Source organism: Sparus aurata, chromosome 10, assembly GCF_900880675.1.
Source record: "Sparus aurata chromosome 10, fSpaAur1.1, whole genome shotgun sequence".
NCBI lineage: Eukaryota > Metazoa > Chordata > Actinopteri > Spariformes > Sparidae > Sparus > Sparus aurata.
The window spans coordinates 18,060,196-18,078,191 of NC_044196.1; the positions used below are offsets into that span (position 1 = coordinate 18,060,196).

At 39.3% G+C, this 17,996-nt stretch overlaps 1 protein-coding gene across 4 annotated transcripts in view; it reads right to left on the reverse strand.

Annotated features, from left to right (window-relative positions):
- Positions 1-17,996, reverse strand: part of LOC115589229 (polymerase (DNA directed) nu) — a 65,923-nt gene that overhangs the window by 30,438 nt on the left and 17,489 nt on the right. For all 4 annotated transcript variants that reach the window (XM_030430020.1, XM_030430021.1, XM_030430023.1 and 1 more), the window contains 6 exons: positions 16,955-17,038; positions 16,239-16,334; positions 15,841-15,897; positions 15,568-15,624; positions 13,567-13,632; positions 392-449 (listed from right to left, as the gene is read on the reverse strand). In XM_030430020.1, coding sequence (XP_030285880.1) covers positions 392-449; positions 13,567-13,632; positions 15,568-15,624; positions 15,841-15,897; positions 16,239-16,334; positions 16,955-17,038 — 418 coding nt within the window. The remainder of the gene's footprint in view (positions 1-391; positions 450-13,566; positions 13,633-15,567; positions 15,625-15,840; positions 15,898-16,238; positions 16,335-16,954; positions 17,039-17,996) is intronic.

Consider the following 17,996-nt stretch of genomic DNA (forward strand, 5'->3'; position numbering starts at 1 on the left):
TAAAACAAAACATCACGATTCATTTCATTATGTCTATCAAATTTGATGTTGTAACTGTAAACTGCTTACTGTGCAGTTTTTTAAATATTACTATCTTAAAATCAAACCGATGCAACACAACAAACACACTAACAAATAAACACAAACACGAAGGAGGCGCTTTTGACACTTTTTATTGACCGTCTCTTTGCCTCTGCTGCTGCAGGCTTTTATTATCCTCATAAACCCTCTTTACAAGCTCCCTGCTCATCAGTTTTGTTTGCCCTGAGAGATGTCTCCCTCTCCAACACACACACACAAACACAAACAAACACACACACACACAACTCGACATTTATCACTGTCTCATTCTCTCGGCGTGTGTGTGCTTGTTAATGAGTGTGCACCTTACCTTGGATGTACTGCTTCTTGGTGATCTGAAGTGGCTGTCTCGGCAGAGCCTGGAAGTTCTAGATCGGGAGGAAACACATTTCGTGAGACATCTGGGGGGAACAAACCCTGCATAGTATCTAGTTATAAATGGTTGCACTGTAACTGTGTCTCATTAGTCGATGGAAGTGAGTCTTTCCTTTTTTAAAGTAGTAGTGTTTTGCACAGATAAATTATTCCCTACTGTGTGGAAACCTAAATAAACTAATGTAGCTCTATATGAGCGAGGAAGGTCAGCTGAATATATCTACAGCAACTCCCAGCATGCTCCTGGGAAGCTGTAATGAAGGGATAGAAGAAGAGATGGAGGCGACATTCACTTGTGTGCGCTTGTGCAATTTAGCGCGAGGGAATTGTCGGTTGCAAATGTTTTCATGACACAAATGTCTATACTGTATCTGCATTTCTTGTATTGTGTTCAAAGTATACACACAAATACTTAATTTAAATGTCATTTCTATAATGTCATTTAGAATTAGGCTGCATGGATTGTACTGGATTGAACATTAATAAATTAAGTTAACAAAATTAAGTTACCATTTGTTCAAAGTAGTCTTTCTGCTACAGTAACAGCCTTACTGTTTCCATGTATAATACATGTACTAATGTATTTAATCTTGTCATGATAGCTGCTGCTGTAAACCAAGATTACATTTGAAAATGACAAAATGTGTAGATAGATTATTGATCGATTGTCGAGGATTACTTAAAGCAACATTGTGTAGAAATTGGTATTTTGTGAGATTTGGCACCCCCCCACATTCTCTGAGTGCAACACCAATGTTGTAGATCCAAATCCCAGGTCTGTAACTATTTGCCTAACGTAATCTCGGTGCTGACTACAAACAAAGCGCATAACCTCATAACAATGTTGTGTTGAAAAGTTGTATGTTGAAGTAAACATGTATGTAACGCTGTGATCCTACCCTCTCACTGGAGGGCAGAGTGGCTGAGAAAGAGACACCATTCACCCTATGACAAGTCACTGTACGATCATAATTTAGAAGCTGTTCTTTAAAGATGAAAAAGTTTGATAATGTTGCTTTAAATGAGCAAAAAGAATGTCTGCGGGTCTCAAATTTGTGTGGCTGTGGCCATTTTTGTTGTATAAGTCGAAATGTTTTCAATGTTTGATATCTAAATAATCAAAAATTATACAGATTAGATTAGATTGTTTTTTGTAATCCAATTAATAACATTACTAATTCGAAAAAAAATTGCCATATCATTTGTATTCATTAACTGACTGGTTATCTGATCCTAACCTAAAAGGACCCTGGACATATTTATGATCTAAAGAGTGTATTGCCGCTTGGTTAACGCTGCTTTTCCACTTTGATTTGCCTCTTGAAACAAAAGAAATCAACGCAACAACTTAAATGTGTGAGTTTTAAATGAGATGTAGAGGTTTACATTCCCTCACACTCCTACTTTAAAGCCCAGCAACATTACAGTCATGAGACTCCAGCCAAAACTTTGGATCTCTCACGTTTTTAGACACACATCTTAAAATAGTAACAACCTGATGCTCAGTGGGCGCATTGACCCACTGAGTAATCTAAGATGCTGCTGATATAGATACACATACATGCACAAAATTACACATGTGCAGTTTCTTTCCTGCCTGACAGAGGTAAACGGGAAAACCGATAAGGCACACACGCCGTTTGATGAGGGGAAGAAAAAAAAAGAGCTGGTTCAGACTCAGCAGGTCCATTTTAATCCCTGTTAATCCCCACTGTATCCAACCTTTGAAACACACATGCACACTCAAACACGGTGGATGGGTGTGTGAGGTGTGTATGTGTGTTTGTGTATAAGATGGGTGTCAATGGATAATCAAGGACATGCAGGACACATTAATCAATGTGTTCAAACACACACGGGATGGAGAGAAGGCAGGAAAAGGAAAGGGCAAAGAAACACACAAACAAAGAAGGTGTTTCCCATCATGGTCGGAATCCAAAGGTGCATGTGGTTGGTTTAACTCTACTTTGTGTACGAGAGAAAACAACTCTCTGCTTTCACCACTCATTCATTATTCACCAGAGGGAGGGAGGTAGAGAGAGAGAGAGAGAGAGAGAGAAGGATCAAAAGACAGGACTGCAGTGGCAGGGTGTGGACAGTGGAAAGAATACATCAGGGACCAGAGACTCAGCACACACACACACACGCAGGTTCAGTTACTGTACACGGGATACGTGACCTGTAGTGTGTAGTCGGGGCAGAGTGAATTGGAAATATACTGTATGTGTGTGCTGTGTGTCACCCTTTTATGTGACAGGTGATTTGGCGTGTCGGATGCAAGTGCGTGGCTCTCCAGTCGTGCACAGTGACGACAGACTAAATCAGTATAAACACACACACAGTCACACACATCATAGACTGGATACAGAGCACAGTGAATCACCACCAGATACACATTTTTTCCATTCAGTCCATTCAGACCTTTTCCTATAGCTAATACACACAGTCCTTGCGTACACACACACAATGCAATGCAGAATGACACACATAAAAATTGGGCAGACTAATACAAATTGTAAGGACATAATTCAGGTGTTTTCTCTCAAGACTGTCATGACATATAAACACACAAAGCTTTGTAAAAAAAAAAATAATAATTCAGAGCCACCCATCCAATCATTCATAACAGCCTTCGTTGATTACTGTTGTTAAAAGTGAAGCGGAGTCCTGCGCTTTGATGTACAATCAGAACCTCCAGATGCTTTTAGAGAGAAAGTGAGATGTGACGGTAGAGAAGGGAAGAAGGGAGGAGAGAAAGGCGCAAACACAATCAAAGAGATGGAGAGGCGGGGGAAAAGAGAGAGGGACGCAGATCAGGAGATGAAAGAGAAAGAAAGATGAGCGGAGCGGGAGAATCAAAGAATTAAAGAGCAGACGTAGACAACTGTGTATGCGTCACCACAGCGAGAGAGAGAGACAGAGAGAGAGAGAGTGAAAAAGAGACAGAAAAAGAGAGAGGATGAATGAGAGATTGTAAAATAAAACAGTCTGGGCCAGCTTGGTCTGCTCACTGCTGACTGTACAGTTTAACGCGCACATACATGGTCGCACATGTCCATACTATATATAGAGACAATCATTCCGCACAGCACTGGTCAATATACATTTAAACCTGTTCAAATATATCATGGGAGCATGGGTAATTATCAATAAAGAACCTGCTAGTACGCACAGAGAAACTGCAATTACTAAAGCACTTTTACACATTCCGTCTGTGCAAAAGAAATTAATTAGACACCACAATTTATTATATAATTAGTATAATAAGTTCCCCTACAGTAGAAAGAGAGATTTTCATGGCTTTTTTTTTTTATTATAAAGTAGGTCTAGGTGCTATATAAATACTGTGAAAGTATCATAATGCTCAGAGCCCATAATCAGAGGTTCTGTAAGGTTGCGATGTCACAACTTTACAGTCACCCCCAGCATGGGAACAGAAACACTCGCAGTGCTAATGGGGAAACACGGTGGGCGGTGACTGCTCAGGCCTGTAAGAACTGACCAATCAGAGCGGACTGGGTTTTTTTCAAGAGGAGCATTAAAAAAACACATTTGTGACAATGTTGATGTGCCACACTGATTATGTTTTTATGTTTCACAAACAACTTTTTTTGTGCACAAATGTACTAAATATAAGCTGTTGCTTAAATGAAACAATGATCTATGAATATAGCAGAATCTGGGAGTAACGCATCATCCTCCAATTGTGGATTATGTGGGTTGTAAGAGTGGCATAGCTCCTTTAAGAAGAGGGTAGTTTGTACTAGGGGTAGACCAATTATCAGGGCCGACATTCAGCAGATTTCCGATTATTAGTGGTGTTTCTGCCAGATAAAATAAACGTATTCAAAAAATGTGCTACTTTGGCTCAAATGCTGCATCCACCAACAGAAAGTCCCGTCCACAAAACTGTCTGATTGGTAACATGTCACAATCAATAGCCTATAACACTGAATAATCAGAATCTGCAAAATAGCTAGTAACTAAATATATCAAATAAATGTAGTGGAGAGGAGGTATGAAGTAGCAGAAAATGGGAATATTCCAGTAAAGTACCGGAAAATTGAGCTTAAGAACAGGACTTGAGTAAATTCTATTTACGCTCTAGTGCGTTTTTGAACATTAAAGCATATAAACATTTTCTAGTAGACACTTTTAAAATAAAAGTTAGAACCTGAAAATAAGTATAATGGGACCTTTAAATGCCCCACAGTCTATTTATAACTACAACAATTCCAGTGATAGCATCACCTACTGGACAAAACATTCACTGTGTCCCCTCCTGCACTCATCATATGTCAGAAAAGACATGTGAATACAGCCCACATGTCCTGTATGTTCACAATAACACACGTATACAGGAGCAAGCAATACCTGTATGTTGTTTCTCTAGTGCATAAATAAATCTTAAAATGCAAACACACACACACACACACACACACACACGCAGCTGCACTATGAGTGGTCTAACTCATTATCACCCTTACTGTGTCATCCAGAGTGGAGAAATGGTTCATTAGTTGACACTGTGTGAGTCAGAATGAGGGCGAGCCTGTTGAGAGTCCGAGCAAGTACACAGACATTCATTATACACACATTCACATACACAAACTCAACACACGCTAATTTCTTTCAATTTTATCTGCTCAGTCATCAAAATGGTTTTAACAAATACAAAAAAAAAAAAAAAAAAACCAGGAGCACCAACACTCCAGGTATCAAAAACAGACAAGCTGGCGAGCAGTCACATGACGTGTATGGCCTATCAAAACGACAAGCGCACACAAAAAGACGGGCACAAGAACAGGAGCGCCTCAATTAAACAGAGGCACAAAAGCTGATGCTGTTGTTCCTCCCTCTAATGACATCGACGTGTGCGAAATATAAAGCGTGAAGACACAAGTACTTGTGTAGTGCATGCACAGAAACACACACAACATAAATATTCCTGGGCTGTCTGACACAAACACACGTAGGCACATTATGAAAATATGAGCCATCAACTGCCAAACACACCAACACACATGCACGTGTTTTCTTCTCCTTGGCTCATTGACTCTGAATGGGCCACTTAATCATGCAGATGTGCTTGTTTTTCCCTGTTCCTACCACTGGCACCGTGCACAGCATCGTTCCTTATTTTTCATAACAGCCCGGTGTTTGTATTCTTTAATGCCCCCCTCATGTCCTAACAAGGCCTCACAATGGCCTGATAATAGAACTGCAATTAGCTCCTGTTGGTCCTCCAGTGGGTCTGCATGGACCTCATAATGCCACTTGTTGCCAGAGCACCTGTTGGCACGACTGACACAGGGATTCATGTTTTTACATAAGCTTTGGTTGAAATATTCATGATGGCTCGGTAAAGGCGACTCTGTTTGCAGGTGAGACGCAGCTAAACAAACAATCAGTTAATTTATTTGTTTGTGAAAGGGCAGAGAGCGGCTCCTGCTGGTCCAGCAATGTTTAATTACTGTATATTCAATAAGCATTTGGACTGTACGTCTGTCATGCTGATTTTGGCAATGTTAACAAATTCTGTCGATTAGGTTCCCTTCAAGTTTGTTTAGGAGGATTTTCCGATCCATATTTTCACACCAGAGTGAACATTTTAACACACTGCATCAAAATCACCTGTTACCATTTGCCAGCAGGGAGACCTTAGCAAGTACTACCTTTGTACTTTCTACTATCTCTCTATTCTCATATCAATCTATTTTATGAACACTGGAGTGACCTATTTTTGTCCTACACTCATGAATCTGGCCCTGATTGCGCACAGGTTGTGAACGCAAAATTGAATGAAAGGCGCGCCGCAAATTTGCCCCGCGCTTTCATGAATGTAAACGGGCCCACAGAGAGGTTGAGTCTCAGAGGAGCACTGCCTTGTTAAACAGATGGGGATGACTGAATCGCTGGTGGCGCTGGTGTGGGGGTAATTCAATCACACACCACGCTGATTTAATAACTCACCGCGCACATACATACAAACACGTGTGCACATCTGCATGCACACTTGGACTCATGTGTTGCTACTTTTTTTTTTTTTTTTTTTTCCATTCACACTGAGACCGCAAACAAACACGCCGGCCAAAATCCATCTGCTCAGCATGAAGAGAGAGATGGGGAGAGAGAGAGAGAGAGAGAGAGAGAGAGAGAGAGAGAGAGAGAGAGAGATGGCACATGGCTGCAAAATTCACAGTTGGCCTATCCATTAGTTTAAGTAGGGTGACTGAATAGAAGGCACTTAGTTAACCCAGGATGGGAAACTCCAGACACCTCGCAATTTTTTCAGATTCTGATTCAGAGGGCTGTGATGTGAAAATTACAGCTTTTCTTATTTCTATATATGATTTATTTGTTGTCACTATGTTCTTTTTAAAAATGGCGTATCTGGCAAGGAAAATAAACTGACGAATTTACTTCCATTATCTTTGCCCATGCTCAGCCATAGCCTTGCTCCGAAAGTAAACACGATGCACGTCAACGTCCGATAAACTGGGCCATCCGATTGCTAAAGCCGCAAGGAAGGAACAGCCAGGTCTTATGAAATTGTGACAGGTGACATTGAGACATAATCTTTAAATTGCGATGCATCTGAGTTTTAACAAGATGGAAGAAGCTCCCCGTTATCAGCTGCCATCCCTGTGAATTCTGGGATTGCTCTCGGCAGCTGAATAAAGCCAGATTTCTAACACTGGCCCTGGATGATTGGTTGATATACACGGTGGTAGATACGGGACCCTTGCAGCAAACATTCAAATCGAATGGAAAAACATTTAATATAAAAAGTATATGAGTGATTAGACACTGCAGTCCAATAATTTTCATGAATATTATAACTATCAGTTCTAAGAAGTACATTGTGCATCTATAGTTTTTACATAACAATCATAATATCAAAATAAGTGTTAAATAGATCTAAATATTCCAATAGTAATCACTGTTACAGGGTAATGGTCAGTAACCCATGTATCTGTCACTGCTCATAGAGTACAAAACTATATGAATTTTCTGGTATCCCTGCCCACTTTATTAAATCAGGACAAGAGAACTCCATAAAGGGGCGGTTCTGTCTGCTCGTGAAGGCATAGAGAGCAGGATCCTCCTCTTTGCTGCTTTGTCGAGTGATTACCGCGGCTGTTCAGATAGTGATGCAGAGAGGAGGGAGGGGATTGCTAACTGCAAAATGGACAGGAAGTTAGCTAAAACGACAACAACGCTTACAGCAGCCTTAATTCTAAATAAAAAGTTCTCTACCCCTTTACTAACACAAATCCACTATCTGCTCTTTCTCTACCCGCCTTATCAATATCACACGTCGGTAATTAAAAAGACATTACTGTAAGTGTATGAAATTGTATGATGTGTGAGCCTGTCTGCGTGTATGCACCAGAGTGTGTTCAACACTGCCAGCAAGTCAGCAGAGAACATGACACACACACTTCAGTGAAGTGCTTAGATCAGCCCTGGGAGGACTCTCTGGAAGTGCAGAACATTTAATGACTGAATGCAGAGCAGTTGTTAAACCAACATTAAAACCGCTTGACTAGCCCAGAAGGGAACCCAGTTTGCAGCTTGGGAACAGACGCAGCAGCGCAATCCTAAGACAAACACAGAATTTAACATCAATAATGCAATAAAACAGTGTTCTTATACTGTATATTGCCATATCCGATGTCTTTCTACACCACATCAAAAAGATTAATTCTGTCTGCAGTAAAAAATAAAGACATAAAGAAATCGTATGTACGTTGAATCATCAGTTGAATCATGGAGGTTTTGAGTCTTGTTGTGGGAGGATGTACACACACTGTAAAATTGAGACAAAAAGTCACAGAGGTAGTCAAACCCACACCACTGAACAAACAAATGGTTTGACATGAACCCAAAAATGAATGCAGAACGTCAGGTTTTTTTATCTATTTCCTGTGTCTCTGCATTGTGAACACCATAAAGGAGTCAGGCGAATGATGAACAGTGCCGACGGAAACAGAGAGAGAGAGAGAGAGAGAGAGAGAGAGAGAGAGAGAGAGAGAGAGAGAGCAGATGATACAGGACACAGTGCTGCACCAGGGACCCGACAACCAGAATGTTGTTTCAGCTCTTTGGTGCTTCAAACAGAGAGAGGAGAAGAAATTCAATCTTATTTTTCCTCCTTCATTTCACTGCTACACTATTAAGGGCATTGTGAGGGAAAGAGAGGATGAACAGAGAGATAAAGCATCATGTGCAAAAGGGGAGAATAAAGAAGTACACGAGGAGGAAGAGGAGATAGGTGGAGAATAAAATTGAGAAATGAAAAGAGAGAAAAGGAGGAGAGAGAAAAGGTAGACTGGGACCGAGAGGAGAATGTAAAAACAGACTCTGTAGACGTAGAGGTGGGAGCTAGGGATGGGAGGCTGCACATATTTTGGCTTTCAGCAGATAAAAACCGATGAGGCAGAGCAGAAAAGCCCCACTTCGCCTCTGCAGCAAGACTCTTGCAGCGCTTTTAACTCAGCAGCAGTTTATGGCCGTCCTGCTTTAATTCAGGCCCCCCTTTGTTACTGCAGTCTGGCTTCACCTCAGCTGAACTTGCAACAGATGAAAGCTTAAACCCCTCCGCAACACTCCTCATTTGAATATGTGTGTGTACATGAATTGTGTGTGTGAGCAGGATGGTGAGTGGCACCATCCTCAACCCAAAAAATACAAATGGCAGCTTTTTCCCTCCAAAGCAGCGAGATGTGACATGTTAGTGGGTCTTCAATTAACCACCGGCACATTCCGCTCCGCATTATGATGAGAATAATTATGAGTCAACTACATTTTCATGCTTGAATAATAAAGAAAGAGAAAGCACTAGAGGGAGTTGACTCTTCCTCTCCCTCCTGGCTCTGTAACAGTGAAATGATCTTCTCGTTCCAATCAATCAAGCAGCAGAGTTTTCTCTGCACGCTCTGTCACGGTGTAGACTGAACATTTTTAAGAAATATGTCTCACACATCTTCGTCTGTGGATCACTTTCTTCATTATTTCAAAGGCTTTTCTTTAACCACTCTCTACAGGATTAGGATTACTTGTTGGATCCCATACTGAAACCAAAAGAGTATGAAGTATAAATAACAATGCTATCATTTTACATATTCTAGTTGCACTGGTGTGAAGCTACCAAAACTTAGTTTTGATGGATATCCTAAAGGTTGAATCTAAATAATTTTCATTATTATTATTTTCATCCAGGTCATTGACTATAGAAGAACAGTGCACCCCCAATTCTTCCCACTGTGCAAAAATGAAGCCAAAATATCCTGTCTTGCACTGGTGACGTATTAGGAGTTATTGCAAAATGGAAGTGTGGTATTGAATTACCGCCCCATATTCAACTTGTTTATTGTTTTTTCTCACTCATCAGTAAAAGCTATGTTGAAGGTAAAACAATGACAAAACAGATTGATTTTGAAGTTAATGTGAACAGCTAGTGTAGTCCAGAGGGCATCAAGCAGTGATTTCATTCCACCTTTTACTACAATAAAACATACTACAACAAATCACTTCTTATATTCAAGTCATTAGTTTACTAACTTATTCAGCAACTCAAACTTTAATAAGTGGTTTGTTTGGGCATTTCTGAATGTCTGACGTTGCAGTAAATGTAACTACATTAGGCCACCAAGAAGCCCTATAACAAATCATTCCATCAAAGTTATTACAAACTAAACAATCAGTCTGGAGCTACATCAGCTAATTTTCCTGATGAGCTTAATGTTATTTATCAATTGCAATAAAAACAAATTACAATTATAGCACAAGGCAGTATAGAGCCTAAAAGACCAAACTGGTAGACACACACCAATACAGCTACACTCCAACAGCCAGATTAATGCGATGCTCAACCAAATCCCAGCACTGCTTTAAAACAGAGGGGACAGAGCTGTGTTAAACCGCAGCTGCCCAGCAGTCACATTCATCATTCAGTAGCAGAACGATCAATTCAATGTGTAGCAGATCGCTAAGTGAGATTAGAAAAGTTCAATGTCTCCACTGCTGTATGTGTGAGTGTGTTAGAGCAGTACTCAGTGACAGAACCACTGGACCCTGACAGCTGGGCAGTGTCGAAATGAGCTATCGACCGTCTGTCCCATACTGACGAGAGGAGGCAGGGAGAAAGAGAGAACAAGAGAGAGGGTTGATAAGGAGGCTGACAAGTAGAAAAGAGACAAGGCGTTTGTTTGTAGTGGTCTGTTTTTTGTATGTATCATTCAGTAAGTTGTGACTGTATTTCTAGGATACACTACTAATACATCACTAAAATTTTAACATTTAAATAACGTTTTTATGCAAACAAATTCAAAACAAAAGTAAAACTATCCCAAAATGAAGTCAATATTGGTTGAAGGACTGTGTTTTTTTGTTTTTGTTTTAAGAGATTTTACTGTAGAAACTGTGAATGCTCATATCAATAAATATAAGAAAATACTTGTATCATACAAGTCAAAAATCAATTTTAGCTAAACCTCATTCATAGTGCACTAGAGAAGGTTGTGTCATCACAGCGTAGACTGGCTATGCCTTTGTTTTACTTCAGGGATGAAATTCAACAGACGGACTTTGTACAAAGTGCATGAGAGCATAGTCTAGGTGCAAAAAACATTGGTAACTTTCTCTAATACAGCTCTCAAAACCACACACCCTGACTCACAGGAACACTCAGGATGAAACTAATGATTATCTAAATTATAGATTAATCGGCCGATGGTTCACAATTTGCAAAAATCCAAAGTCAAAGTCGAATCAACAGTCCATAACCCCAAAATGAGTCATTTCTTGTCATAAATGACAAATTAAAGAAGCACATTCTTACATTTAAAAAGTTGGAACCAGCAAATGATTGACAAATAATGCTTAATCAATTATCAAAATACTGTAGTTGGCATTTTGAGGTAACCAGTCGATCAACTGACTTATCATCACAGCTCTATCAAACACTGAACATGTTGTCACATCTCACACCCTGTCTCAATCCAACCCGAACATTTAAAACAAAATCTCAAGTAAAAAGTCCTTTCAAGTAATGAAGACTGGCCAAAATATCCTCACAATGCAGAAATGTCCTCAATAGGACGGTATTACAGTTTTTCTCAATTGTTTACACACAGAAATTGGTATTTGAGACACAATGACCACAACATGTAACTAATGCACCAACCCTCTGAACCAATTCTGCTAAACTACAAGCACAATTCCTGCTTTACACTCAAATTGCAGTTCTAAAACACTACACACAATTTTCTGCATTTGGCACAGTTTTCATAAAGAAAATCTCTTGTTTTCACAAAGAACACTCCGTCATTCAAAATTCTAAAGTGAATTGCCCTACTATGCGTACTGACTCATCACATGGGCAAACACCTGGACACTCTACACAACACACTCATTCCACCAGATCAGCTCAGGTACGATGTCATTTGGGACAACATAAGTTTCCACTGGGCTGCTCTGGTTCGTAACTGGTTCACTGCCCAACCACGCTTTTTAGTTGTTTATCTCCCTCCATATTTTCCATTCCTCAATTATTTATTTATTTATTATTTTCTGCCTGGAGATGGAAAGTGTATGACCAAAATCCACAAATGCATATACCCCTTCTCCAAGCTATGGAAGACGCATGTGGATATATAGAAGTTGGTGCTTTTCATGGCTGGATTCAACAGAGGAGAGCATGTTGCACAGTTTTTTTTTGTCTTTTTTACTGTAACTGTGTACAGTAATTTCTTCTGTTGTTTTTTTAGGTAGACCGTATATTGTTGTATGTGCAACTTTGTGTTGGTTGGGATGTACACTGTGTACATTGTTTTTGTGGGAAAAATAAATTATATCTGTTACCGTGTATTTGTGTGTTCTAAGTATAAAAACAATATTCTCAAATATTTAACAACACACTTATGTATGTAAAACTGAACAAAAAAGGCCCAAGTCATTATGATGAATGAAGAAGGAGTGTTTTCCATTCAGCATAGTGTTTTACACTAGTCAGTACACATTTACACATCAGTGTTCAACTGGTTCTAATAAATGTCTATTCATATGATGGTTTGTGTGTGTCATTTGAAAACAAAATACCATTTTGAGAAGAAATAATGTTGTTTTGAATGTAAAGTTTAATTTTGCAGGAGAATTGAGGGGTTTTGCCCATTGTGTGTGTGTTTTTTGATTTGTGTGTAGAGTTCTGAGAGCATGAGGCATGCTTTCAGAAAATGTGTGTAAACATTCGAGAAAAACTGTAATTTGGGATTGGTCCTCGCAAATATAGCAAGCATCTCAGCAACACATGCGTATGCACGGTTCTGTCCCCCCCCCCCGGACATCTCAAAGAAATCCCAGTTTGTTGTTACATAACACTCCCAAATCTCAACATCTATATTTGTGAGAAAGAACCTTGTGTGTGTGTGTGTGTGTGTGTGTGTGTGTCTTTTATGATTACTATGCAGTATGCGTTTTCAAAGTCTCACCGATAGGAAGGATGTGAGGAGCGAAAGAAAGAAGCAAAGGAAAGATATATAGGTGGACAAAGAAGCAGGGATTATAAAGGAAGAGAGTGGAGAAAAGAGACAAAAACGTTGGTATCGAGATTTTGGAAGGTTATATAAAGGACCTGCTATTTCATTCAGGGTGCAGAAAACCCAGACAGCTTGTTTCTATTTTGTTATGATCTTACACACCAGCAGGCAGAAAATGCATGTGTGGTTAACACAACCCAGTGCTGAATCAAACAGATTGCGAGTTTTGTTTACTTGTTCTTTTATTCGACTCTCTGCCTGAGGAAAAATTAGTTGAACAGGCTCATTACATGCCATTAACTTGCCTAATTCCTACTGATAAATACACTCACATATCCTCCTGTTTCCTGTTTCCATGTAATGTCAGAAGGCACAGATTTATGACCCGAGGCCAGCAGCACAGCAAAAACCACCCACAGGTTCAGCCTACAGTTCAGCACCATGGAGAGTTCCAGTAACTGAAAACTCCAGCTCAAGCCACTTAACAACCATAATGACTAGTTTCAAGAGAAGAGAAATAAAGACAAAGAAGTGAAGACAAAGAGGGAGGCAGGCAGGTCATACTTACTGGGTGCTTGGCTGAGATTCTCCCTGTCACCACACTTGTCTGGTACCACGTAGAGGAAATGTAGTTCTGATGTGTTGTTGAGAAAGACGGATACAAAAAGAGAGGCGGACACGAATAAATCACAGGGAAACTGGCAAATCCAACATGTTATGACATCAATATTTAGTTGACATCAACTTACATCTCATAATATACATGTTTCAGTGAGTTGGCTATATGATCGGGTATGTTTCCATATAGCTAATTCCTTCCAAAGTCAGCTTGAAAACAACAGCTGCGATCTTCATCTCTCTGAATCTGCTTTTGGACCGAAATCCAACAACAGTGCCATGCGACAGTTTGAACCAGCTGTCTTGTGGGCTGTAGTGCCAGTTGAGTCGGTTCAATAAGCTGAGCATGCAACAGTGCAATTGAGCACAGAGCTGTTGTTAAACTGTGCAACCCCAACATCTGGTTAAAGGCGAGCTTATTAACCTGACAAATGAGGAAAGCAAAGCCGTCAGAGGCTGATAATGAATTGTCTTTAATGAAAAGGTTTCTTAAGATGAGTTGAGTAGTTGCAAATGTCCACTTATGCTCTTTAATGACAACCTGGTGCGCTGTCTGGCCAACACAATACCTGGCAATAACACACTCAAATGTATAAGTTACGTATCTGTCTGTATCATGTTGCTACACGTAAAGCTGCAAGATAAGAGAGATAATATGATGTTTATCACTGCAACTATTATTTTCATTGTCAATTAATATGTTTATTATTTTCTCAGGCAACTGATTAGTTATTTGGTCTATAAAATATCAGAAAATAGTGAAAAATGTCAGTGTTTCCTAAAGCCAAAAATGAGAGCCTCAAATGTCTTGCCAAAGAAACTGTCATAGGGGAGAAAAGAAAGCCAGAATATATTCACGTTTAAGAAGCTGGAAACCGAATTTAGCCTATTCCTTAAAAAAATTACTCAAACAGATTCAGTATATATACATATATATATATATACATATATATATATATATATATACATATATACATACATACATACATACATACATACACACACATATATATATGTATATATATATATATATATATATATATACATATACATATATATATATATGTGTATATATATATATATGTGTATATATATATATGTATATATATATATGTATATATACTGAATCTGTTTGAGTAATTTTATATATATATATATATATATATATATATATATATATATATATATATAAAGTACTTTATGAAAATAACGCTGCATGTTTCATATTAGGGTTATGAGTTTAAAAACAAAATCATATTTGTTTCTGTCAACAGCACTGTCCTCTAGCTGGGATTGTTGCCCACTCTGCCCAACAGACCACCAAATGAATCACCAGCATCAGAAGCCAAACAGCTCTAGAGACAGTCAGACAGACCCATTTGCAGAGTTGAGTAAGTACAGATTGACAAACACAAGCTGCTGCTCCCATACAGAGGCGAACAAAGGCAGTGTGGAGGGGCAGGCAGATGCAGAAGTGCACCTATTCTCTGCCAGTTCAGTACAGTAGTGGTTGTAAACAGGATCAAGACATTAAAAAGACACTCAGATGTTTTACTGTTATGTTACTAAAGCAAAAGCATCCAGGCCTGTGAGTGCTCTGCTGTAGGGGCAGAGCAGCCACACCTTTGGTGGCTGAACAAGTTTGAACAGCGTACAGAATTACCCTGTTGTTCTCAACTATAGTACTGAAAACAGCAGTATAATGATAGGGACATTCACACCAGCAGCATGAAGAGGCACTCGATGGGTTTGTGTGCTAACGCCGAACCAAACCATGAGTTAAGAAAAACAAAAGCTGTGGGATCATTTTGAGTCATTGTATCCTGCAGCCTCTCAACACGTGGTTTCACCAATTGGTTTAGTTCACACAGTTGTGAAAGATCTTGTCTGTTAGACATCCTCTTAGGTGAATGTGTGAATACGTTTACATTTGAACCAGCTGTGTGCTCACCTTGTTCGTCATGCATGAGAGGATCCCATCAACAAAAGTCGATTTGATTTTGTGAACCTGGGGGTTACAACACAGAGTTGTTGTGTAAACCAATGGTATAACTTTGGCATGCTCTACTATTGCAGACTGTATCCACTGACTTATTACGCCCTCACAAGGCAGAGCTACACACTGTTCCTTCTAAACAGATTGTTTATGAAATACACAGTCCTTAATAAGGACATCAAACCCTTTGCTGACATTAATGACACATGAGTTAAAAGCACTACTGACCTGTCTGTACTCTAGTATGATCTTTGGCAGAGGGTGCAGGTCCTGAAGCTGCAACAACTGCAAAAAAACAAGATAAAGGAGAGAAAGGAGGAGAAGAAATTGTTTAGGAAAGGGTTTGGTGGCAAATTTAAGCAAAAATCCAACAAAGATCTTTGACTGGGGTATCTGTTTGTTGCAAATATATTGATTTGTATGTATGTACTGTACTTGGTTTATAAAATCCAATAATTAGCCAGGAAATGGATTGAGTGTGTGTTTGTGTGTGACTCTGGATTCATCGGTACAAACACTGAAACTTCTGAGCTGGTTTTTCTTAGATTGAAAGAGATTAGAGGATGAAAATTACGTATCTGTGTGTGTGTGTGTGTGTGTGTGTGTGTGTGTCTGTGCACGCTGACTGCAGCTTCTGATGTTGACTGCTGTTGTTTGTTGATGGTCTTCGGGAGTTTCTTGTTCTCGCAGCGCTCCTGGAGGCACAGCTTCTCAAACAGAACCTTCAAAACATTACAGCCACAACATCCTTAAGTCTATAGCAGTGTGTCCATACATACATATTCACACACAATCATGATACAGAAAGAGCGAAGCAGCATACATATTGCAAACATCAGAGATTTCACACATCTTATTTTAAAGAAACATTTTTGCAGTAATAAGATAACCAGGGAGTCTGTTGGTGCCCCTCCACATGTAATGTAAAAATACAATGTCCTGGGTGTAGGAGACATTCCAGTCGAATATTATCCGTGTTTTCTTAACTTGAAAACAATTCAAAAAGACCGCTGATGCTGTGAATCACAAACCCAAAGCACTGGTATCTTGAGAATTAGACTAAACAAGCCTTATTTAATACAGAATCCCTCCATCTTTCTGCAATTCATAACACCATTCTGGGATTAAGAAAGATGAATCTGAATGCTCCAGTATACGTTGGACTTTGCTCCTGAAGGTTTCTCCTATAATCATTACTGGATTTTTCGACACACTTGTCATAATAAGAGAGGTATAAAACGCACAGAAGTGAAGATGAAGTTGCCGCACATGCAAACATGCGTAAGCAAACGGATTTACCTGCAGAAATACAACACACAGATTTACACATAAATGTACACACTGTTCGTAGCTGAGGGTTGCTGGTGACCAGGAATATTTGTCCAGCTGCTCGATGGGCCTCCTGCTCCAACTGCTTCATCTTAGTCTGACAGAGACAAACAGAGGAGAGGGAAATGTTATGTAATTGCAAATGCTTTTCAAGGCTTGTTTTAGCCAACCAATATTTACTCACTATTTCAGACAGCAAACATCCTTCACTTCCGAGTGGTTTACAAAAAAATAAAAAAATAACAGTATTGGCCCAAACTAACCCATGCCTCAGAAGAATCTTTGCTATAATACAGCATCAGTGTCTTATTTCTTGCAAGATTAGTAAGCTAATTCACCTGGACCATGGATGTTAAGCATTAAAGGACTGGGAAGCTAACATAAATATATTTGTTGCTGTGAGTATCTACTAAGTAGTACAGTGTACATGTGTAGATTTGTGGTATAACAACAATATGATATTTTTTGACTAGACAAAAGAAATTGCTTCTTTACAAAAAATAGTTGGAAGATTACTTTGTTTCCTGTGTTTGAACTTTTTTGTCAAAAGGATTCAATAATGATGAACTGTAAGTTAGCCAGTCAATCACTCAGTTGGTGTAAAGCCAATAGAAATGTTTGAAGACAGCAGTGTATTAATGCAATGTATGACAGAACACCTAATCTGTGCATCTTGGTGACTGCTAGCTTACCAAAAACCTTTGAAGATATATAAATTATCAGTCACAATAACCAGACCTGGTTACACAAAATGCAGTGAAGACAGGAGGTTATTCGAGGAGTGAAGAGTTAATATGTGTAATACTTGTCTCGTTTCTCCTTCCTTTCAACGGCCGACAGCAAAGCTCTGTTAATCTGCCTTATGCACGGATCAGTCACATGGTGAGAGTGTTAGGATCACAGGAACGAATGACAAACAGCATTGGCTAAAACTTTCACACACTCACAAACACACGCAAATTATGAAAAAAACAACCCATATGTATGTGCAACAACCTACAAACCGGACACACATGTTCATTTGCATATTGTATATTCTTTACACTCAGAGTCAG